The 25889-nt window shown below is 40.9% G+C and overlaps 1 protein-coding gene and 1 long non-coding RNA gene across 3 annotated transcripts in view; one reads left to right on the top strand and one right to left on the bottom strand.

Annotated features, from left to right (window-relative positions):
* Tpd52l1 (TPD52 like 1) overlaps positions 1-25889 on the top strand; it is a 101177-nt gene that overhangs the window by 47707 nt on the left and 27581 nt on the right. For both annotated transcript variants that reach the window (XM_052751291.1, XM_052751292.1), the window contains exon 2: positions 17247-17362. In XM_052751291.1, coding sequence (XP_052607251.1) covers positions 17247-17362 — 116 coding nt within the window. The remainder of the gene's footprint in view (positions 1-17246; positions 17363-25889) is intronic.
* Positions 20594-25885, bottom strand: LOC128118554 (uncharacterized). The gene is made up of 2 exons (XR_008221255.1): positions 25656-25885; positions 20594-24454 (listed from the first exon to the last, which is right to left on the bottom strand). It is a non-coding gene; the product is annotated as an uncharacterized LOC128118554 (long non-coding RNA).

Genomic DNA, 25889 nt, shown 5'->3' with positions numbered 1-25889 from the left:
CCTGGAGCTCACCAGTCAGCTAGCCTGGTTAGCCAAGAAGCCTTAGATTGTCCTGTCCACACTTGCCGGTACTGTGATTACGGGGACATCACTACCTCTGGCTTTTTACATGTGTGCTGAAGATCCAAGCCCAGGTCTCTGCGATTACGCAGGAAGTGATTTACCCATTCAGCCATATCCCCACTCTCTCTAGTTATTTTCATTGTTCCTCTGGCATGCGGTTGGCAGAGACCAGATATGCTGCTGAGCGTCTTACAGTAAGTGCACAAGTGCAGCCCCCACAACGTAAAACATTCTACAATAAAAACATCAATGACGCTGAGGCTGCAAATGCAGCCTGTGCAGTTCTAGACGAAAGGGATGTGGACTTAGCAACTGTTCCTCAGGAATTAGAACATTTCTCATACCTGCATCAAGGATCTCTGCTGGCATTGGAAGAGACAAAGGGAGTCGAGTCTCTTGTGGAATCTAAACACATTCTGAGAAGCTAGAACCTTATTCTGAGCAGAGAAAATTTTACCCTTGAAATACAGATGTTTCAAGCCAGATGGTGACCGCGGCGGCGGCGGCGCACACCTTTAATCCTAGCACTCGGGAGGCAGAGGCTGGGGGAATCTCTGTGAGTTTGAGGCCAGCTTGGTCTACAGAGCGAGTTCCAGGACAGTCAAGACTACACAGAGAACTCCTGTCTCAAAAAAATGAAAAAAAAAAAAAAAAAAGAAAGAATGAATATTTCTTTGTTACCCAAGAAAAATGTTTTTTGTTGTTGTTTTCGAGACAGGCTCTCTCTGTGTAATAGCTCTGGCTGTCCTGGAACTCACTCTGTAGATCAGGCTGGCCACAAACTCACAGAGATCCTCCTGCCTCTGCCTCCCAAATGCTGGGATTAAAGGTGTGTGCCACCACACCCAGCTAAGAAAAATGTTTTTTTTAAAACATTATTTTTTACACTTTTGCCTGGAACTTGTGATCTTAGCCCCGCAAGAGCTAAGATTTCATCATGTCATTGTTTGTTTGTTCAATTTAAATTTAGACAAGAATTCTAACCATTCAACTAGATAATTAAGTATACACTGAAGGGTCAGAGGCTGAGTTATGTTTATTTTAGTTTTCACCCATGGCACAACCTAAAAATATTTGGTTGGGTTGATATAATCTATGAAATCATTACATTTTTTTATGATACATAGGACCAAAAGAAGGGTCACTTATCAAATTCTATGTGCAGAGAGACTCACTTCAAGCAAAATAAAATGTCATTAAAAAGTACTATGTTCAGAATGCCTGATGTATGAATAAAATATGCCAGAAGTGAGCACTTGCATGCGAAATGGCGGGAATAAAGCTGCAGAATCTGAATACAGACACTTGTGGCCACAGAAGGTGCTAAGAATAACTGATTATTGAGTACTCAGCCCTAGACAAGTCATTCGTACCACCTCCTCTAAGGTTCAGGACACATAGTAGAAGGAGTGGAAGGAAGGTTAGAACCCAAAGGTGGAGAAAACAGCTCTGCACTGCTGTCTTTCGGGCGTGGCACAACCAATGTGGTCACGACCCCACAGCAGCTGCGTCTGCCCGCGGAAGACTGAGCCTCTCAATAGTCAGTCGTGGGTGGGGAGGGACTCTCAGGGCCCTGCCCCTTCCTGCTGAAGTGCTTCTGATCGCTTCTGGGAGACAGAGACTGCCTTTAGTGAAGAAAACCAATGCCGAACTACCAGGCTCCCAAAGATGGCTCCAAACCCACGGTCACACAGATGGCCCCAGTTACATTCAGCAAGTCACAAAACAATAAAAAGACAAGGGGCCTTCTAGGGATGAGACGGGTGAGAAAAGGGAGGTGGGTGACAGTAATCAGAATGCACTATATACATGTGTAAAATTGTCAAAGAACAAAAGTAATAAGAGTGACAAAAAAAAAAAAAAATTGAAGGGAGATCAAAGGCATTTGGCTCCAAGGCTGCTCTTTCGTGCCTCAATCATGTTTCCACCGCATTCCACTACCTTGGATGAAGTCTCTTGGTGGATTGCTACCTCACTGCCCTAGCTAGGTCCTAGGACCCAGGGAAGGACCTGCGATTATTGGCAGGTTCAGCAGTTTCTAGACGACTCCTCCTCCTCTGAGGTAGTGCCTTTGCAGGAGCGCATGCGTGTTTGGAGCCCTGATGATACAGCCCTGCTTTCATTCTGCGTTTCAGGCTTCCGGTGTTGAGTTGTGTTTGCCGTCTGGCATGGATTTTGCAAGAGGACTTTGGCTTCTTCCTGACTCTATGTTTTGTCCATCATAAATTCCAGTGAATACATTCTGAAGAAAGTTTGAGCTTCTTTCTTTAAAAAGTCCTTCAGGATTCAGTCGGTTAAGAGTACATTGAAAATTGACTCCAGTCCCGATAACAACAGATTTGGTGATGTGTTTTCTTTGGAAAAATTTCCATTCGCAATGCAGGAAGTGTTTTCAGAAACCAGAGACAAATGATAGACACGGTTTCTCAATAATTCAACATGTCCTAGTGTTTAAATATTCCCTCACAGTCATTTATTTCCAGGGGGAGTGAAAGCCTTGTGCCTAGAAGCCTGGGGCAGACCAGACATCAAAGAGTTCCAATGGCTTCTCAGCCACCCTTTAAAACCATGGTCCACTTTGATTGACCCCTCATGTGGGAAAATGACCTTCGATTCTGATGTCAAATCTAGAAATTTCTCTTGCTTAGGCTTCTACGACACTACCATTTATGAGGAACTCTGACTCATGTGCCTTCTTGGTTTTTCTCTTTATTTAATGATTAGGGATGGAGACTGTAGTAAATCTAAATGATTTCACAGGATTAAATATTGTCCTTTATTTTTAATCAGCTGCACATTGACTATTCACCAAATATTTTTTTAAAAATACTTTTGAGATTATAATATAATTACATCACTACCCTTTTCTCTTTCCTCCCTGAAAACTCTCCTGTTTATCCCACCTTTCTCTCATCCAAAATTGTGGCCTCTTCTTTCTTTAATTGTTGTTACATTTATTTGTGTGTATGTCTTTGTGTATGAATATATCCATATCCATATTCTTAAATACATAAGTACAACCTATTCATGCTGTATAATCTTACTTGTATGTATATGCTTTCAGGTCTCAAATACTTTTTAATACCTCAGGTATGCTCCAGCTCTGGGAGTTGATTCAGGCTATGCCTCTCCTCTGGCAGAGCCTATGGGAAATTCCTGATAACCACTAATCATGTGATAAGTACTGGAGTGGAATAAATGATAAGGCGTACGGGAGGTGGCATTTCTTAATTCTGAGAAAAAGTCACAGTCTGGAGACCATTTGATTAAGCTTTACAGACAAAGAGAAATTAAACACACACACACACACACACACACACACACACACACACACACACACACCCCACAGGGAAGTGTATGAGCTGCTGCATCTGAACAGAAGGTGCCCGAAGGATGGAGTTGCGTGGCAGGCGGTGGGCTCCTGACAGAAAATGACTGCAGGGGCCAGTGCAGAGCCACTCCTGGCTCAAATGCTGCTGAGAAGCCTGCGTTTTTATTGACGCTCAGTGAAATGCCACGGGAGTGCAACAAGGGATTTTACAGACCAGACGGTTACTAGGTGCGATAGCAGGGCTTAGAGCCCAAGGCTGCCAGTTCCAGAAAGTTCTGTTTTTCTTTAATCTGTAGTTATTATAGACAATCTGAAAAATAGAAGAAAGTAGTCAGAAGGAGTGAAAAAGCTCACTCATGGTTTCACTTCCCAGTAATATTTATTGTGAATTTCTTCTTATAGTCTTTTCCTATGTAGAAGAAAGATATGTAATATTTGATATAAATCTTAAATTTTAAATACACATGGTATTTTGAGCTTTGTGTTATCGTTTGTTGTTTTCCTGGAATGTGATTCTGATGAATGGATTTATTGTCCTGTATATATGTAATCTATTTTGAATGATTAACATATTCCACATTTTTACTGTTAGCACTCTTCACTCAATGCCTCCAGTTAATATTGGTGACTGTAATAATAATAATAACATCTGTGCTGTTGTGAGCTCACAATGTTCTTCGATTCCACTAAACAGGTGCAACAAGAAGTCACTGGTTGAGATGAATGGAGACGCTGCTGTGTTTGCTACAGCGGCATGGGAATAATTGTGTGTACTAACAGTTCAGAAAGGCTCCCTTTACAATCATGAGACCATACTAAAGTTGTCTGGATCCTTACAACATTAAACAGCCAGAATTTAAGCACTGTCTTCTTTCATGATTGACTAGAGTGCTTCATATCTAGCTCGGAAACTGTCACCTAAAATCCTGTCTTATTTATTCATTTGTATTAAAACGTCCATTTAAAATATAAACAAAAGCTAATAATTGTGTGCCTGTTGTAACCAGTCAGGTAATGCATTCGTCCACTGATAGTTTTCTCCTTCCTTCCAATCTCACCTTTTGTTGTTGCCAAGATTTGGTTATTTACTGCGCGCATCTTTTCTAAGCCTCCTCAAGTTTTCATGCAGATTGGTAATTATGGAGAGTCCTGTTTACACATCAAAGGTATTGCATTCCTCCCTGAAATGGGTCATATGCAAACCCAGCTCAGTAACTCTTCTTTTGCATTCCATAAGCTATACACCGTGAAAACCCCTTATGGTCAGTACATTATTTTTAATTAATAACTGGAAAAGGAATTCACAATGCGGTATACTGTGCTTGGTCTAATTTTTGTTGCTCTCACTAGCAAAATTTTAATATGTTAGACATAGCTCCTTAGGTCTGTCCCTTTTTTCTTACAGATTCATTTTCAAAAGCGGGAGTGTGTAGGTAGGTCAAAGGCTCCCCAAGCCTATCACAGCACAGAAGCCAAGGATGTACAGAGGTCCCGTTGCTTCCCAAGCTTTTCAGTACAATGTGTTGTCCTGTGTTTGAAGTTTGAGCGTGGCTTCGGTGGAAATTCGCGTACCTTTTGACGTGAACTTTCAGTGAGGTTGGGTGTCTTTTCGTGCTTCACTTGTCTATTGCATTTTCGTATCTAAGACTTGCCTTAGAAATGTCTAATTCTTGCCCATTTCACAGTTCAGATATGTGCGTTCCCAGGTCCCCTCACATCTGTTTTCCTATGCAGATTTCAGGAGTAAAGGGCTTTTTCCTTAGACATACTCAGTAGCAGCCATCATCAGGGAATCAAGAGAAGCATGAATGTTCAGAACTGATGGGCTGAAAGCTGGAAGATGGCTGTTTGTACCCTGACCAATGCTTTTCAGAGCTTCAAAACTCTGAGCGTTGCTGCTGGACAGTTTTGCTGTGTTCTCTGACCCTTGTCCCATCCTTGCCATTGCTTAAGAACCCGAGAGTTTCACAAAGCCCTGGCCCATCTGAGAAGGTCTTTCTTACTCCCTATTCCTGTCTTCAATCAGATCTTGGGAGAAGTTGTATTTTTATCTTGCTTCATGTTTACATGGGCTGTCTTCCATTGCCAAGGGAACGATGCTATTGTTTTTCCTGAACTAGGTTGACCCCTCGATTGAAAGGTGAGTGAACATTTAAGGAATGACCTAGGATGGAATGTAGCCTGTCCTGAAGAACTGACCATGCCTAGGCTTGTCTCTGCCTCACTCCCTCAGGGATTGTAGCACATAAAAAGATACTCAGAACCCATGGCTATAGGCTGGGTATCTTGGGAAAATTCACATCACCAACTATGTGAATAGAAAGACCAATTCTGAAGTCTACTTTTGGTGGTTTGAAAAGGAAGAAGCTGGGAAGACAAGAAAGGATTTTTTTTTTTTGTTTTTGTTTTTGGTTTTTCGAGACAGGATTTCTCTGTGTAGCTTTGTGCCTTTCCTGGGACTCACTTGGTAGCCCAGGCTGGCCTCGAACTCACAGAGATCCGCCTGGCTCTGCCTCCCGAGTGCTGGGATTAAAGGCGTGCGCCACCACCGCCCGGCCAAGAAAGGATTTTTTAAAAACAAAATAGGTGCTCACTTTTATTAGTGAGTTTGAATTTCAAAGAATTTATTATTCTGGAGATTTTGGGACTATAAAAAAGATCTTTGCCTGTGGTAAAATTTCAAGATGGTTGTTGAATTCAGAGGTTTATTTTTCCATGGGCTTGACTTCCCTTTCCAACTGCGCTGAGGGATGGTTTGCTGTATAAAGAGAAAGAGGTATGTGTCAGGGAAGGGGTGTGCGTGTGGTTTATGCATATGTGTGAGTGCTGGTGTGCTTGCTCAAATGTGTGGATGCAGAAGCCAGAAGAGGAGGATGGGAGTCAGCTCCCCCACTCCATGCCGCATTCCCTTGAGACAAGGTCTCTTGTTGAACCTAGAGCTAGGCTTGCAGCCAGCAATTCTGAATGAGCCTCTAGGCTCTACTCCCCACAGTGATGGGGTAACAGGCACTTATGCAGCCAAGCTCAAACTTTCACATGGGCCTAGAGATTGGAGTTTAGGCCCCCCATGCTTGCAGAGCAAGTACTCTTAGCCACAGAGCTGCTTCTGCAGTCCCAAGGGATGATTTTGACTATGGAGGGTGGGATGTAGAGAGGAGGAAGATGATGTAAAGGCTTCCCCGATTCATCTGTTCTGGGTTGCTCAGTATGCATTCCTGCAGTCGTTTATACATTTCCCCAGGCAATGTGAGGGTCATTCAGAAGGAATTTCCTGGAGTCTATCCGTCAGGAACATTAAATATTTTTTTGTTTTGTTTTTCTATAGTCAGGTATTTACATTTTTAGTCATCAGCTTGTGGCTGTTGTGTTTTTATGACTTTATTTTGGGGTTGTTTTTGTCTGACTGATCGTTTTATCCAGTGTGCTTCTATTTTTATGTGTGTCAAATGATGTCTTTCAAGACTAGCAAATAATCCTTTAAAACAAGAAAAATATTTGAAATGCCTTAATCTTGTCTTTGGAATGTGGGAGAGTAGAGAAGCTGGGGGTTTTTGATAAATATTTTATAACATCTTTTAATGAAAACTGACTCACTGTGTCTTCCTGGTTCTGAGTGTGGTTGTGGAAACACTAACATCGGCAGGCAAGGTCATGTGACCTCATGTCAGGAATAAAAGCTAGGGTTCAAGAGCTCACACTGGTTGAGTCAAGTCGGCCCCACAAGAGTGAAGTCCAGAGGCGCTTCCTGGAAGAACACAGCACCACACTCTCTGTAAGAAACTTAAGATCCTCTGTTCTGGCTTTTTTAAAAAGAAAACTTGATTCCTCTATACTTGTTCCGCTGACCTCATTGTAAAACCGTTTTGTTTGGTTTTCTTCTAACCTCAACAATATTCACAGTCAAGTAAAACTTTTTAAAAGAAACTGATAGATTGTCGTTGACATAAATAATAAGTGAGGGCTGAAAAACCTAACACACCTCTGTCCTGAGAGATGCAATGATTCTAATGCAAATGGTCCCAGATAAATACCAGGATTCAACTTGTCAGGCTATTGGATAAGACCTTGCTGTGGCCGTCTTCTGTCACTTAATGAAACTAAAATTCCAGGGCCATCCATCATGTCGTGTACAACCTTGTTCAGTTTCGATGTTTCTCATCTTACTTACCTGGAGCTTTCCCCAGGGTGAGGGTGTTTGGTGTTTGTTTTATATAGGGAAATGAAGGCACAAACTTGAACGGAATATTGATAGAATGAAAACCAGCCTGTGGTATCATGTAACAACCCTAGATGGGCAAGATGCCCAGAGAGAAATTGTGATGATGGCGTCAGAGCTGAGAGTCTGGTGTGCATTGCCTGGCATTTCTTTTCTTTTTTTTTTTTTTTTTTTTTTTTTTTTGGTTTTTCGAGACAGGGTTTCTCTGTATGGCTTTGCGCCTTTCCTGGATCTCGCTCTGTAGACCAGGCTGGCCTCGAACTCACAGAGATCCGCCTGCCTCTGAGGCCTCCTGAATGCTGGGATTAAAGGCGTGTGCCACCACCGCCCAGCGTGCCTGGCACTTCTTTATCACTTATTATCTGTCATCCTTGTCAATGACCGTCATGTTGGCTCTCAGCCTTGGTCATTTCATTATCAAAATCACAGACGCAAGATACCAACACCCCTGCTGAGTATTATATTTGCAATTGAAAGTACATATGCTAATCCATGATGGCTAATTAAGCTGTTCTAGAAATATTTGTTGAGCACCTACTATGAGCAAGGTAGGTAGTTACAACGGATAAGGTATTTCATAGTCAAAAGAGAAAAACACAATGAATCATGTGATGGAAATACAAATATTACGTGTACAAATACTGTAAAGTCATCCAGTTCTCTTTACTGTCCACAACTCTTGTCAGGTAACTTTGGCTGTCCAATTGAGTCTTCATTTCACTGTATGTTTTGTTGTAAGTGAAGCATGCAGAACTTATCATGCGGTATTTGGTCAGCTAGACAGACCAGTCTCCACGGAGATTTGTTAGCAGACATTGCCACCCGCAAGCTTATCTCCTCCTCTGTGTGTGTCTTCAGATACCCATTGGAGCTCACCTCCAGCTTCGTTTATCTTAATCGTATGTTTTTTTTTTTTTTACAAGGAAGTGGGTATTTAGGATTTGTTTAGTTGAGGATGTGAAGTAGGGACTGTGATCGGTTGGTAGAGTAATTGCATACTTGAGGTCCTAGATGTGATCCCCAGCATCATCCAAAGAGAGGGAGGAAGGGGGTGAGGGTGGAGAGGAGGGAAGGAGGGGAAGTTAAGGAGGGAGGGAGAGAGAGAGAAAGAGAGGGAGAGAGAGAGGAAGAGAGAGAGAGAGAATGAATGAAATATAGTTTTCAACTTGTGAACTAAAATTTCTGAACCTAGACAGCCACAGATGACAACTTGGACCAGAATATCGATTCTCTGTAATATGTAGTTAGCCTGGGGATCCTGACCTGGTGGTCCACCTATTCTTACAGAATAATGAAATCTGTGTCTTAATACGGTGACATGTTCTGTCCTTAGCCCAGTGAGATGATAATCTGAGGCAGGCCACTCTCATGAGCCTGGAAAGCATTTTCGTACCCCTGTAGTGAGCAGGTCCTAGCTCTCGCCCCAAATTCTCAGCAGTTTCAATGCTTTCCAGAGCATCCTATGGGCATAATGTGGGCATGGGGCCAGGAAGCCTTGTGTAAATGAGGCCGGTCCAGGCTCATTTTCTTATTCCTGATCACATTTTGACCACAGACATAGTAGTTTAGGTTAACTGGCATCCAGGGAACTTTTAACTTTTTAAGTCTCTTGTATATTGGCTACTTTTTAGTTACAAGTGGCACTTGACTAACAATTTGGGACCATATACTTTTTGATCATCTTTGGTATTCCTTTGAATTTTTTGATTTGGGCTTTCAAACAGTTAAGAGTTAGTACACAGTTAACTGGAGAATTTTACATCAGTGGTATGTTTCCTCTTGTAGTCAAAAGAGAGTCCTTGTCCTCATCCGTTTGGAATAATGAGAGTTTGAAGGAAATAACTCCATATATTTGCTGATTTCAATCTGTAATAGCTTGTTCCTTTTACCTTTGGCCACAGTTGTGTTTACCTGTCACAGTAATCACCTGACTATTTGTGTTTCATCTATACATCATATATAAACACGAGAAAGACAAAGTCTAACATTTTAATTTAATCTCTGCAACCTAAGAATTATCTTGAGACAAAATTATTGATAAAATCCAAAAATCTTTGTTCATCTGATTGATATAATTGCAGGCTGATCATTATAGATATACTTTCTGGATTTAGTCACATTATTAAATGAAACCAAAGCTTGGAAAGTAATATTATGAATAGTGGCAGTTCATGAATCCTTTATATTTTTAGGAAGACAGTAAACATTAGGCAGTACCTGAAATATTTGCTTCTTAAGCTTGTTTGATTATAATTGTAGTAATATTTATTATTGTCAGTCTTGGTACAATTTATAATATAGTTTATATTATACATGTAGTTATAATATATATAATATATACATTAATATATAGAGAAGGAAACGAGTCAGTATTTTGAGTCAAATTAAGTCACTTAACATGTGGTTATTCTAATGTTATTGGCAACGTGGTAGACTTCTTGGAAAAGAAACTGTGGAGGAAGTGGAAAAGGCTTTCAAAACTGACATGGTGGCATGAAACATTTAGGAGCAGATAAAACATTATTGACAAGCACTGTGTATGGCAGACAGCCTGGCTGGGATGAAGCTTCGGTGGAAGAAATCTTAGGCAGTCAGCAATGAATATCATCCACAGCTGGCCGTATGTGTAAGAATGTTCACATTTAGGTTAAAACTATGGATGCTATCAGTGGGCTGTTTCCTGAACTGAGTTGTGACATGATAGCAGTATCTCAAAGCAATATCTCAAAATATTTACTTAAGTGTTGTAGAGATTGAGTCGTGCGGTAAGAATGCAAGCAGGGAGATGAAATTTGGCTCATACTTTAGCCGAGTGTGATGATAAGTGAGTCGTTGTCATAACAATGAAAATTAAAAAGGATAGAAACTGTGATGGACAGCACAGTTCCAGCATCCAGAAGACTGGGGGCAGGGAGTAGGTTGATTTTTTTAAATATCTAGTTTATTTTTAAACAAATCCGATTTAGACAAGTTTGGGAGCTACAAGACCACCCTGGGCTCTACCCAGTGGGGAGGACTCTGCTGTCTAAGCTCCAGAACTTGAGATTCTATAAGGCCAGTCCCTGGGACAGAGAGGTGGGGGTTTAGATAGGAAAGGGAGATACTTTATTCCTGTCTAGTCCCTGCATGAGATGTGTGGTCAGGTGAAGATACCATGAACTCTTTGACCTAGCAGCTAGCTTTTCATTCAAAACTCAAGTCCACTCTTCATGAACTTGGGAAAAGCAACAAGCATTCTCAATTGGTGTCTGGGAAAATGAGAAAATACATGCAAAGTGGAGGGAGATGGACTTAGGGAGAATAAAGAAGGAAATTGGCATTTACTGTTCCTGGATAGTTTAGACTAGCAGGCCATTTATATCAGACAAGACCTTAACATCTGTGAAAATGACTAGATGACTTCTCAAGGTTTGTGGAAAACCAGTTTGAAGAAACAAATAATTTGTCGCCTATTTAATTAACTTAATTTGAGATCATGGCTAGGCATTGGTATTGTAGAGCTAAATATGGAAAGGAGTTCAAGTTATCTTCTTTTACCTGGATTCTGCAATGTTATGTCTCTGTTTAACTTGGTGTTACTTTTTTTTTAAAGACATTTAGATGAGTTCAAATGAAAATGATGAAGTTTATTTTAAGGATAAAGAAAAAATTCAGACATTCAGAATGCAGACAATCAGGCAAGGAAGAGTAAGCACACCCAAAGAGAGGAAGAGCCTGCATAGAACTTAGTTCTCCCTAAAGTTCTGTTCAAAGCACAGGATGCTGGGCAGCTCTGTGAGAGATTTCCACATGCATTCTACCATGGTGCTGGTACCAGAGTCAACTGTGTTGACCTGGCCTTTCCGCTTCAGTTCAAAACCCCAGGCGTGGGTCACACAGGCTACTTCAGCGTCCTCCCTAGTCCTTTAAGCAATGGCCAGGAAGGGCAGTGGCAAACGAATGAGGGTCAGAGGATGGAGCCCAGTGTGATGGGTTAGGGCAGGAGTTCTCAACCTGTGGGTGGAGACCCCCAATGCCATTGGAGAACACAAATATTTACATTATGGTTCATAACCATAGCAAAATTGCAGTTATGAAGCAGCAATGAAAATGATTTTATGGTTGAGGGGTCACACGACATGAGGAATTGTATTAAAGGGTCGCAGCATTAAGAAGACTGTGAACCACTGGTTTAGGGCATTCATTTAGTGAATTCATTCATTTTTTGTAGTTATTGTAGTACAATTCATTCATATTGCCTGCCATGTAGTGGTTTTACTTAGGGATTTGCATGTTAGTAGCTTATCTCCATCAAGAAATTTTTTTTAGTAACTTGACTCTGTTTTTACTCCCATAGCAACTGAACTTTATAATGATTCCAATCAAAAAATAATATTGCTTTATTATAATGAAAGTGGAACTAATGTACTTACTGATTATCATATGCCAGGCACTGGGCATTTGGCAAAACTGTAATCCCTTATATACTACCCTTATGAATAACACTATTATCCATATGTTCTGGATGGAAAGACAGGTTGAAGCCATTACAGTACAAAGTTGAAAAGGAGCTTGTTCTGCAAGCGGTCTGTTCCCTGGAGATAGACTTTTATCACATAGTCACTCAATAAGCCATTAATTAAGATATTATGATGACATCCGCAGACCTGAGCCAGTTCTCATCCATGAGTCATTAAAAGTCCAAAGAAAGATATCTAAAAAACAAAACAAACAGATGAATAAATTGTTGCGATCTCCATGACTGGATTGGGAAATATCCGCTTTAAATATGTTGTAGGACCAATTGAGAACTTATGATATGGTCAGGTTTTCAGTGAGATGATTAAGAACGAGAGGAGGAAGTTATATGGAAAAAAAGATCAAGTTACAAAACACTGTGCTTTCATTCTTAGGAACACAGGTATGGGTTTAGATAGTTTGCCCTCTCCATCTGTGCGTTTCTTACAGAGTCAACCAACCGTGTGGTGGTTTGAAGGAGACTGTTCCCCATTGGCTGATGTATGTGAACACTTGGTCCCCAGTTTGGTGGCACTATTTGGCTTAGGAGGTGTGACTTTGTGGGAGAAATTGTGTCAGGGGAGGCTGGCTTTCAGAGTTTAAAGATCCCTACCATTTCTAGTTTGTGCTCTCTGCTTCACGCTTGGGTTCAGGATGTGAGCGCTCAGCTTCTGCTCCCCTCAATTGTCCGCCTGCCATGGTGCTGCCGGACTCTTACCTCTCTAGAACCATGAGTCTAAATGAACCCATCTATATGTTACCTTGGTCATGTAGTTTCATCAGTACAAAAGAAAAGTAAGTAAGACAAACTGTATTTAAAATATTTTTAATTGTACCGAACATGTAAAACTGTCCCCTTAATTATTCCCTAAACAATGCAATATAAAAACTTTACACATAATGCTACATTGTGTTTTATAAGTTAATTAGAGGTTGAAATATCATGAGGAAGTGTCTTGGTTATATGCAAATACTAAGTCATTTTATATAAAATACTTTGTCATCTGAGGTCTTTGCTACATCATGGAGTCCTGGGACAAATCCTCCCACAAAGAATACCTCATTATTTCTGTATGATTTTTAAGACTTAAAATATCAAAGATGTTAAGATAACTATCGTTTTATATATACTAAGAAAGATTTTAACGCTGTCAATTAAGACATTGCCAATTAAGAGGTGCTCTGATATCTAAGTATGAAGGGAGAGTGTGTACACTGTATAGAGTGTGGAAAAGATATGGTGATATTATTGAAGATTTCTGGGAGGTAAGGTTCTGATTTATTTTTTCTGACTACTTATGTGTGTATGGAAATTCCCCACATGACCTTGTTTCCCTGCCCTACTCTGACCCCAGTCTCAAAGGACAGAGTGAGTGGTCCTCAGCTTCAGAAAACCCAGTTTTAAAATCTCTTGGCATGCCCTGCATTAGGTTTCAAGCCTTGAATTCAGGATGTAAGGATGTAAGGCACCCATTGTACCACCGCTGGCATTTGAAGCGTCTGCCAGAACTCCAGGGCAACAGGAAACACAATACAGTAAGAGATTAGATAAGAGATACTAAGAGATGAAAGAAAAGCAGTTGAATGATAGAGGTCCATGAAAAATAATACTTCAGTCTGAGGGATAAGTTAAGTAAATATGCAGAGTGTAGGGTGCTCATAAATAAACATACTTTATGTCTTTAATTTCCACACATCACTTTGTATTAGGGTTTGTGTGCATTTGAAGATAATCATAAATCCCATAGTAATGAGATTAGCTCAATATTTTATCCCTTTGATAATAAACAGATATTTGAAGTTATTTTTAACCACATATTATGAAGAAAATATAATTAAGTAATAAATATTGCAGTATTAAATCTATTATTTCAGACATGGTAAGTCTTCATTTAAGCTGCTTTCTTGCATTCCTTCTTTTATTAAATCTTTTTGAAAGAATACACCTTTTCCCCCTTGCTTGGTTAGAGAGCTGGACCTATTTAACTCACTGGTATAGCACAAGATTATTGTATATTTCAAAGAAATCTCCAACTCCCTAATCCTTGCTAACAATGTATGACTGATCCAAAAACGTAGTTTAATGATCATTTTGATGTATAAAACTGTACGAAGGTCATAAGTCATTACCAAATCCCCAGGGGTGGTTGGGAAACTGTACTGAAAATATGCAGATGCCAATATGTATGTGATTTCCTCACAGTGTTAAGTGTATCACTTTAACCTAGAGTTCATCTCTTGATTTACATACTGATGGTTCCTATTTCAACACTGGTGTATTGCCAATAGATCTCCTGAGGTTTACACAGTAGATGCTAATCCCTAGTACCATAGGACTGAGAATTGATCAGGTCACAGGTTTCTGTCATCATATACAGCTATTGATGAAGAAGGTTGGTACAGAAATAGGATCCATTTGATACTGAATTCAGCCTCTTTCCTTCCCCCTATCTCACGCACGCTTTCTTGCTCTATTACCTTCACCCAAGGGATAATACTTTCAGAGGACCCTCTCCAGATGTGGGTCCTCTTGACTTTTGATTTCGCCTCTCCGGAACTGTAAGACATAAACCTCTGTCTTTATAAATTAATTCAGTCAGGTCTCTAATAGAGAAGTATAAAATACTGACAAGGATATAGGCTTTGGAGCTAGACTAACCTTAGGTTGGGCCAGTTACTTGGGACTATGAGACCAGCACAGTAGTTCTTCACCTGGATCTGGATCAGTTTACATATGTGACTTAAATGTAATATTTCAGACCAGTTTTTGATCTTGCAAAAGCAGGCATATGGCCATTTGACTAGTGCGTTACAGTCTACTTGGATTCCAAAGATCTCACATGGCTAACAGTGTACTCCAGTTCCGCTCTTAGACTCAGACTTATTATTTGTTCTTTTATTAAACAATATTATTTATGTTACTACATACATAGAGTATGTATGGCTGTTTTTTTTTAAATTTATTTCAAGATTATAGCCCCACCAGAAATGGATGAGTGTTCTCCTCACACCAGGTCCTCTCTAGAATGAGCTATTGGTTTGTTTTATTGATCTTGGTCACTGTGACTGGTATAAGATGAAATCTCAAAGGATGTTAAGCATTTCTTTTTAAGTGTTTCTCAGCCATTTGAGTTTCATCTTTGAGGACTCTCTACTAAGGTCTTTATCCATGGTTTAATTGGGTTATTTGCTGTCTTGATGTCCGGTTTCTTGGGTTTTTTATTTCATTTTATTGTTTTTGTTCTTTATATATTTTGGATATTAGCCCTCTATCAGATGTGTAGTTGGTAAATGTCTTTTCCTGTGCTGTAGCCTGCTGCTTCCTATAAATGATGGTGTCCCTTGTCCTACAGAAACTCTTCAGTTTCATGAGGTTTCATTTATTAATTGTTGATCTTAGTGTCTGTGTTAATGGTCTTCTGATCAGAAAGTGTTTTCCTGTGCCAACGAGTTCAAGGCTATCCCCTTCTTCCTCTTCTTTCAGATTCAGTGTATCTGACCTCATGTCAAGGTTTTGATCCATTTGGAGTTGAGTTTTGTACGGTGTAGAAGACATGGATCTATTTGCATTTTTCTAGATGCAGCCGTCTAGTTTGACCAGCACCATTTGTTGAAGATGCTATCTTTTTTCCAGTGTGTGTTTCTGACTTCCTTGTCAAAAATCAGGGGTCCATAGGTGTGTGGACCTACAGCTAGGTCTTCAGTTCTATTCCACTGATCAATGTGTCTGTTTTTATGCCAGTAATAAAGCTCTGAAGTGCAGTTTGAGATTAGGAATAGTGATACCTCCAGCAGTTCTTTGTTATTCTGATTTTTTTTGCTATCGTGTGTGTGTGTGTGTGTGTGTGTGTGTGTGTGTGTGTGTGTGTGTGTATGTGTCTGTATGTGTGTTTTCATATGAAGCTGAAAATTGTCTTTTCAATTTCTGTAAAGAATTTATTGGAATTTGGATGGGGATTGCATTGACTCTGTGGATTGCTTTTGATAAATTGGCCATTTTCACTGTTATTCCTACTGATCCATAAACATGGTCAAGCTCTTTCCATTGTCTGATATCTTCTTTGATATTTTTTTTAAATGTCTTAAGATGGCAAACTTGTACAACCAATATGGAAATCAGTTATAAATTGAGCTATCATGGGGTTAGTCTGGGCTCCAAGGATAGCATCAAAACCCCAGGTACTTCCCACCTTTTCCTCTTTGGGGAACCATTTGTTTCTGTGTTTCTTCTAAGTGTGGCTGTTTTAGCCTCTGCATGTTACCACATCAAAAATAGAAAGTAGTTTTCTGGGCTCTGATTATTTGCAGGCAAAGTCCATCTAAGCAGTAGGCTTGCATGCAGCCCACTATAGGGTATTGAGTTCTCAGGTTGGGGCGGGGTAGGGACAGGCATTTTTTCTTTTCTTTTCTTTTCTTTTCTTTTCTTTTCTTTTCTTTTCTTTTCTTTTCTTTTCTTTTCTTTTCTTTTCTTTTTTTGGTCTGTTGTTCAGCTCTGAGTTTCAGAACCAGGCAGGTTACCTTGCAGACGCCTTCAGGAAAGGCAGGCTGAGTCTCAGTTTCTTTCCCTGTGTGGGCTTTATTCTCTGCCTTCTGAACCCATGAGGCAGTTAAAGATGAACCTGTATGACCCAGGAAAATTCTGTGACAGCTTACTTTGTTTATATTTTTTAAAGACGTCTTTTATTTTCAGAATTATGTGTATAAGAGTGTGTTGGGGAGGTATGTGTATATGTGAGTGCAGGTACCCTCTATCCAGAAGAGGGTGTGGGATCCCTGGAGCTGGAGTTGCGGGTAATTGTGCGCATTCTGCTGTGGGAACCGAACTCAGGTCCTCTGTGAGATTAGTACATGATCTTAACACTGAACAGTCTATCCAGCCCTTTGTTTACATTCTGCCTTTCCCTTGACACTCGGGTTTTTTGATTGCTTCTTTTGTTCAAGGCTTCTCAATATTTGCTCTCTTGGAGTCCGCCACACATTTAGGACGAGGGCTTTGTTCCTGTTCGTCTTTGGGTGAATTTTTGGTTGCGTTTTTAGTGTGAGGGTGAATCAGTATGTGGCGTTCTGCAGGTTACAGAAATGGAAGATAGCGGGATGTATAATCCTCACTTGTTTATGTTTTGTCCCCTTTGCCTGAAGGCTTATTGGAGACGGAACCACTGCAAGGAAGAGATGAGGATGCCATAGCCAGTGCCGACTTCTCTAGCATGCTCTCTGAGGAGGAGAAGGAGGAGCTAAAGGCAGAATTAGTTCAGGTATGTTTAGTAATCTTCTCTTTCTATCTTCCGCTCAACACAGGTCCCAGATTGCAATTATGTTGTCTTTCATGTAATAAAGTGTCATAAATGAACACATTGCAGGATGATTCATTTTTACCCAAGGTATTTTTGGAATCCTGGTTGTGTCTGCAGTAAAGTGGATGGCGGTGCTGTTTAGTCCACAATAATAATTAGTGTTAAGTGTGTGTTTCTTGTTCTCCTTAGTGTAGAGAGGTTGTGCACATGTTAATCGCTTATGAATCAGATGGAATGTGTTCAAAACCCTGGGGCAGATCAGGTGTGGCTGTGCATGCTTGCTCTCCTTGCATTCTGGAGACTGAGGCAGGAAGCTGAAGAGTGGAGGTTAGCCTGGGATATGGAGTGAGTTCCGGGCTAGCTTGGGCTACATAAGACCTTGTCTCAGAAACAAAACAAAATACAGAAAGAAAGAAACCACGGCATGGGTGTAATCTCCTTTTTTTAAAGCAATTCTTCGGAATTTGTATTATTTTAATGAAAACAACAACCATGAGAGCAGCTGGTTTGGCTCTTTTGAAGAAGAACAAGTCTTGGGGTGGAGAGGTAAGCTACAATTAACTAGGGCTTAATTGGAGCGTGTGTAGCTGCTGTAGGGACCCATCCTCGAGGAAAGGAGAATGCCAGGCTCATCCTAAGCACAGGTCTGTGCCAAGTCTTTTGCAAGTGGTACCCTCCCACCCATTCACTCACTGCTTAGAGATGTCTCTTCCTTGGAGAGGGCTGGAGAAGAGCTCCTGGAGCAGAGTGAAGCAGGAGGATAAGAGATGGTGGTAGAAACCATCATTCCTTCCATATCCGGTTCGCAGGGCAGGAAGCTCTTGTTCCCCACGAAAGCAAGGCTTTGCCTTTCTGTTGGCACCTTCCCACAGGCTCAGGCCAGCCTCAGGCCCCACCACAGCTGATGCACTATGATAGTTCACTGTTATAGTAAGGTCTTAATTAATCGCAATAAATTGCTTAAAGTTTGATTCTGTAATTTTATTATTTACATCGTGTTTTGTTGAGGCAGAATCTTGCTATATAACCCAGACTGACATGGGACCAACAATCCTTCCTGGCCTTCTGAGTTTAGGTTATACCAATGTTTACCAGTACACCCTGCTATCCATTTTCATTTTATTTTCATCGACACATGTCAATAGCACGTGTCTATAGGGTACAGTGTGATATATCCATACATGAGAATAGCATGTGGCAGTCAAAAAAGATGCGTCATGTATCTGTTGCCTCATACATCGAGCTCTTCTTTGTGATGAGACCATTCAGGCTCCTAGTTAGTTTGAAATGTATAATCAATATTATCACCCTACTGTGCAGTGGAGCCTCAGAACTTAATCTTATCCAAAATAATCTTGTATCCTTTGACCATTTTCTCCTCACATCCCTCTTTTTCCTCTCCAGCCTCCAGTAAACACTATTTTACTCTGTTTCTATGGGGCTTTTTAAAAAAAATCAAATATAGATGAAATTGTTTAGTATTTGCTTTTGTGTTCCTGCCCTTAAATTAATTTCATTTTAATATATTATTATCGGGGGGGGGGGGATCAAGCATTGGTTTTAGTTGGATGCTCCCTGAATGCAAACGCCCAGCAACATTCTCAGAATTCCCTGTCTTCTTGGTCACAGCATTATGCATCCAGCAAGTTTTATTTCTGATACTTTTGAAGTCAGAATCCTGATGATAACACCAGACCCTTTTGTAACTGTGTTCGGGTTTCTGGGATTCATGATTCCATCCTTCACAGTGCACTGACTTTAATACTTTGTTTATTTCTGGGTACTTCAGGGGTAAAGACTCACCAAGGGTCAAAGTTAGCATCATGACTTCCAGAGACAATTGTGCGGGGTTTGTACTCCAGACAGTGAAAAGACAGTCACATGTATCTTTGATATTTTCCCTTATCCATTTCCACTTCTCCCTCGCTACCCCCCACCTTGGCCTTGCCCTTTTCCCAAGTCAGCTTTCCCTCCTTCTCTGCTCTTGCTCGGAATGTCCTGCCCATGCACAGCACTATGGGGCCTTTTCATCGCAGACACATTCCAACTTTACCGGCAGTACTAGCATCCAGTTGCCACAAGAACACGCAGAGATCACCCTCAGCAGTCTCAGCACTGTCAAAAAAGCTCAGCCCCTGTCTCAGCCCTCCACAGGTGGTCTCCTAGGTCAAAGGTAGCTCTTCTCTGCATCTGGAAGGTCTTACTGGGTTTCTTAGGCACCGGATATGGAGACTTCTCAGAGGCCAGCAGATGGCTAGGTGGGTAAAGGTGCCTGTAGCCAAGCCTGATGACTTTAGTTAGATCCCTGAGACTTACTTAGTGGAAGGAGAGATCAAGTCCCATAAATTGTCCTGTGACCTTCACATGTGCATCATGGTATGTGCATGCCCTCTTCATTCCTAAATAAATGAATAAATCCTTTAAAAAATTTTAAAGATTCCTCAGAGACCACCAGTCTTTTTGAGATCTACTTTTGTATCGGGCAAAGTGCAGTCACGTGACAAAGCGAGACCTCTGTGTATATGGATTGCTTGTCTCTGACTGCTTGTCTAAAGCAGTCTTGGGTCTGCCAGATACCCAGACACTGGTTCACCCCTCTTCAGGGTTCCCTCATGGCTTCCCGTTGCCTTCCATCCGCCCAGACCTCCTGCCCTACCCCCCACCACTTTGTTATTAATGTCCCTGTGAGGCTGTCCTCAGACCATCTTCTAAGTCCATCCATCCACATGGCCAACATGTCTTGAACACTACTACTTGAACTCTAGTTTCTTTTATTGTGTTATACTTGGATTCTTAAAATTCCTTGGACATGAAACCAATATTACTCCTGTTCTGGTGCAGTGGTTTGTACATAGGTATCCAGTGACTTTTTATAATTAGCTTGAGTTATTTTGCAGCTTAATCAAAATTCTGTATTGGTAGTGCCCACCGTGGGGTATGTGATTTTATGAATCTTATCACCGTATCACAAAGTGCTGTTTCATTCCTGATATTCATTCGGTCCTATCGTCAGCTGCCTAGGGTCTTCAAATATCTAATTATCTCTATCTTCACATAAATGTAATAATTCTTGCTGTCATCCTCTCGAAAATGATTATGGTCCAGCCTTAATAATCTTCTTCCCAGGGGCCCAGAAAAGAAGCTACAAACGGCGAGAATTATTTTCAGGAAAAGAATCTAAGTACACCAAGCTCTTAGTCCGTCTTCTTTATTCCTCTGGGATAAAATCCTATCTACACAGCTTCAGTTCTGTTCTCATGCCTAGCTCCTGACTTCTCTCTACATTTAACTGCTGTCCCTTCTAAGTTCTATCTTAATTCTCTCATCTTAGTTCTGCCCATCTTGGTCTTTCTCATCTCGTTCTTACCCATCTGGCTCTTCCTCATCTTCCATCTCATTCTTCTAGTTCTCCATCTAGTTCTCCAGTCAGAATCCTCCTCAGTCTCTGGGGTTTACAGTTATATACCCATGCAATAGCAAGTGCTGTAGCTAAAGCAAGGTCACCAGGCTTGAATTCTGACAGGGTCATAAAGACAGACAAGAGTTTTCCTCAGGCAGTGACTGTCAGGCTTTCTTTTACAACCCAAAAGGGGAGTGGTAAAGGAGGAGGTCAATTAAAAGCTAAAATGGGTTAATATATCAGAAAAAGGGAATTTATGTGCTCAAACTACATTCCTAGAGGTGGTTCGGTAAATGTTAGGAGTCTACAATGTTAGTATAAATACTACTAAAGCTGTATAAGAAAGGAGGATCTGAGCTTAATATACCTTAATGCAGGAGGTCGTTTGGCCTTGGATGCTTGATACGTATTTCAGGTAAAATACACTGTTATGAGTTCTTGGAAGCATATATAGCATACAAGGAAATCATTGCAGGAGTCAGCTAATATATATACAAAAGCTAAAATATCACCAAGACTTCTTAAGCCATAGCTTGACCTTCGGAAATATCCTTGACCTTTCCAAGTAGTAGCTTTTGTGATAGTAGCTGAATTCCATTACATTTTCCTGCAGCTTTCGGCATCCTCCCTTCCCCTTTTGCTTCTTCTAAGCTGCATTTGATGCACGGTATTCTGTAATCTGCCTGGCTTTGGACTGATGGACGTGTTGGCACCGGCACTGTCAATCTGTGGTTACATAACAATTCGGTACTTCCAATGTCCCTAGATAAAATGACTCAAGAAAAACAGGGATTAATAGGAGTGGGAAAATTCCAGCCAGCACGATCAATAGGCAGAGCCTATTTTGAAAGTCCCTCCTCTCTTTTCGTTTCTTCCTCATTGGGTGGGAGGTCCACAACACACATTGCCTTCAGGCTATATAGATTGGAAAAGACTGGCTTGGCCTTGGGCCTTTCATCAGCAATATGTAAAGGTTCCATTCCTTCACCTCTTTGCTAGCGCTTGTTTTCTTGATAATCATATTTAAATAATCAGCTAAAGTGTCTAAGCTTGGCCATAAATATTTCTCACATGGAGATCGTCAAAAACTCAAATAACCCTAAATCGGGTGTTCCAGGTCAGCCAACGTTACGTAGTGAGATCTTGTCTCAAATAGATAAATAATATTTAAAAAAGAAACCAAAGAACCAACTACCTATTTCTAATGAAGAAATAATTTTAAGCTGAGGGAAAGAATATTCTAAATGCTTTGGTCAATGTGATTTACCATCACTTCATCTCACTTTAGATCTGATGTGACTGATGAAATGCTCACAGTGCAGGCTTGACATATCACCTGCAGCAGAATATCTGCAGGTCCTTTTCAGAGATTATAAGATGTCTGGCCTTACGTGATACTTCAGAATCTCAGAGTGATAAAAATGGAGGCACGTACCTGGGACTCTGCATTTTACATATGCTCTCAGTATGATTTGTATGAACTGCAGTTAAATCACTGCTATAATTGAACCCCCAAGCATCGGGACTGGTTTATTTGGGTTCATAGGTTCAGAAGTTTTGACCCATAGTCACTTGGCCATGTTTCTGTAGATAACACTGATGCTATGATAGTACATTGCACCATAGTGGGAGTGTGTGGCAGAGAAGATTGTTCACATCATGGTTGGCAAGAAGCAAAAAGAAAGAAAAAAAGGCAGTGGAAGAAACCAGCATCCCCAACATCACCCATGAGTGTCCGCCCAAACTCCCCTCCACTAGGTTATGCTTCTCAAAATTTCTGTCACCTCCCAAGCTGAGAACTATGCACTTGACACACGGGACTTTGGGGCATGCTCCAGATCCAAACTATAGAGGTTACGGGAGATAAGTAGGTCACCTCAAATTTCTAGCATTTTTGTGAGGAGGGTCAGATTTGTATTAAACATTCGAATGGAAACTGATTCTGTCTTCTTTCTCCTCTCCTTCACAACACGTAAGTAACTCACTTTGTCTACACAGCCCCATGTGCATCAGGCTGAACTATCCGGATATGTCATCCCCTTCTCCTTCCCTACATCGGTAATTTACTTCTGCAAGTTACAATCTTTTCCCAGGATTTTTATCACACAGTAGAAACTGCAGAAACACCCCATGTATCCATCCCACCCCAAGAAAGAAACAGACTCCCGGCAATTTCAGTCACTCAAAGTGAAGGAAGCAGGAGGGCTCTAGCTATCAAAAGAGTAGAGGAAGATGCCATACCCAAGCATTGTCTGTGGGAAAAGAACCAGAGATATCCATATTAGGCAGCAGATGAAATACAGGAAGACACTTTGATAAAAATAAAAAGAAGTGGAATGTGATGTGATAATAAAGAACAGAGAAATGTGATTTTTAAAATAACACAGTGTTCTCCTGTGGTAGGGAGACTAAAGCATGTGCCCTCAGGTAGTCTGAGTGTCCTTCTTTTGCAGCTATCTGCCTACGCATGCACAGGGAAGACTTCATCATCATCAAGAAAAAGACATGCTTCCATGGCTGATTATGAATACATATGGAATGTGTGATTCAGTCTCTCTTCTGGAAAATTTTCCAAGAACATATAAAAGCATTCCAGGAGCATAAAGAAATGCCTAATATTAAGCTGTCAGAATGTTTTCCTGATATTAAAAACCCTAAGATATTGCTCTTTCATAGTGTGCTATTTAAGATGGTTCTCATCTGCTTGTCCCTTTTTTCCTGAAGTGGTTATCTGTGTTGTGAGGCTTCACATGGGGGAAGCAGTTCAGAGAGCATGTTTATCACGTGTGAGGCTGTGGGTTCAATCCTCACCGTGGCCAAAATAGAAGAAAAATCACAATCTGATTCCTACTGTTCAGCACGGGGGGGAAAGTCTTCCTTATGCCACAGAAAAGACTCCTTGTTTCAAAGGTAGTTGCTGTTCTTCAGCAGCTTGCTCCCTGGTGACCCAAGGAGCGTGTTTGCAAGGTGCCTGGCAGAACTACCCACAGGATGTGGTCAGAAATAAAGTGATACTTTGAGTGGAAATGAGACATAGCTCCCCATTTAAAAAAACTCAGATGTAAGACAAATTGCTAAATGGTCTTATTAATAAAAAAAACCCGAAGCCAGATATTGGGGTGAAAACGGAGAGATCAGAGAAGCAGAAAGAAGCCAGCCACGTTCTTATCGCTAGGAAATCCCCAGCCAAAGAGAGAGCTACTTCCCGTATACTCATGCCTTATATACCTTTCTGTGCCCTGCCATCTCACTTCCTCTTTCCGCCCAACTCTGTTACTTCCTGTCTGTCTGTACAGACTTCCAGACCTCTATGGTTAACTAGTGCTAGGAATTAAAGGCACGTGCCACCACACCTATCTCTGTTCCCAGTGTGGCCTTGAACTCACAGAGATCCCGATGAATCTCTGCCTCCTGAGTGCTAGGATTAAAGGCGTGTGCTACCCCTGCCTGACCTTTTGGTTTAATATAGTGGTTGGCTTTTTCCTCTGATCCTCAGATAAGCTTTATTGCGGTGCACAAATAAAATATCGCCACACTCAGAACTCTCAGGAAACAGGAAGACTTCTGTTACCTCTGTACATGTGGGGTACTGAGGGTGTCCTCACGATGGTTTTACTTGACTTGTTGAAGAAAAGCACGAATGGTTGTGCTTCCTGGAAGCAGAGATGGGAAATTAAGCATTAATACCAGAGCAATCCACATAGCTGTAATATGAAGTATGATACACAGTTAAATCAGACTTCAGGAAGTTTAAATTTGTTTTCTAGGATATTGCAGTACCCCAAACTCTGAGTATTTTGTGCAATTCCTTAGCTAGAAATTAACTTGTAAAAACAGTTTCATAGTGATCTACTTGTATGGAGCATGGTGGGAAGAAGAAATATGTCCTCCATACAAAGCCTTGGAGGTAGCCTGTTACAGTGGTTTTATTTGTATTCACTAAATCCAAATGCTCCTTAACAACTGGCAAACCTCCCCATAGAGGAGTGCTCTTCAATGAAAAGGGAAGGAGCCACTGCTAATGCAGCAACATGGGTCAGTCACAAATGACTGTGCTAAGTGAATGAGGCCAAGCAAAACAAGTATACAAGGTATGACAGAATTATACAACACTCTTGAAACTGCAAACTGAACTTGAGTGAAAGAAAGAATCTTAGCAGTTGCCTAGTGGGGCAAGAGTTAGGGGGGCAGGGAAGAATTAGGGAGAGAAAATTACAAAGAATGGCTAGGAGGTAATATATACTTTTCAGGTGCTAATGATAGTATGGCTGCATGGATACATATGTATACACATATGTATGTGCATATACATAGACACATAGATTACATAGATGTATATCCATGTAATATATGCTTGTATATATGCTTATAAATTGCATATTTAAGATATATGTCATTTATTGTGTGTCAGCTCCATGTCAATAAATTGCTAAAGAGAACCCAAATTACTTGCTCACATGGATTCTCACTTCCCTTGTTCCTCCCTTTATTAAAAAGCACTCTATTGGCCAAATTTATTCCTATCCTAATATGGATACGTGTGGCTGACAAGAATAAGCAAACATTAACCAGTAACACATGAAAAGAAATTGTTTTGTTAACTAATGTGGGCATTACAAAATCAATTACAAAATCAATCTTTCTTTATAAAAAAAAGTTAAGTATTGGGCCAGTGAGATGGCTCAGGCACTAAGGGAACTTGCTGCAAGGTGACAAGGGGACCCCAGCTCCCAGGACCCACACGGTAGGAGAGAACCGACTCCTGTGAATTGTCTTCTGACTCTGCATACAGGCCTTGGCATGATTACACTCACATGCATATTTAAAAAAATAGCTATTTTCTTGTAGACTTACAGGTGATTTTTATTTTCTTGTCTATCTTGGCGCCCAATCTGAATCTTTTAGAAGGGAAACTGAGTGCTCTGGGAATCACTAAACCTAAGCATCCTGTATCCAGTTTCAGTTTCCGGACTGTGGTTTGCATAGTTAAGTTTGGGGGCCGGCAGCGTGAGGCCACTAACAGGATCCCGGTCCTCCACCGAAGCATCTTCTGTGATGTCTCACCCCGCCGTTTTTTCTCCCACCTGT

This window comes from Peromyscus californicus, unplaced genomic scaffold (genome assembly GCF_007827085.1).
Source record: "Peromyscus californicus insignis strain IS unplaced genomic scaffold, ASM782708v3 Scaffold_22__1_contigs__length_63687245, whole genome shotgun sequence".
Lineage (NCBI taxonomy): Eukaryota > Metazoa > Chordata > Mammalia > Rodentia > Cricetidae > Peromyscus > Peromyscus californicus.
The sequence above is the reverse complement of the archived record's forward strand: the minus strand, read 5'-3'. Positions and strand labels throughout refer to the sequence as shown.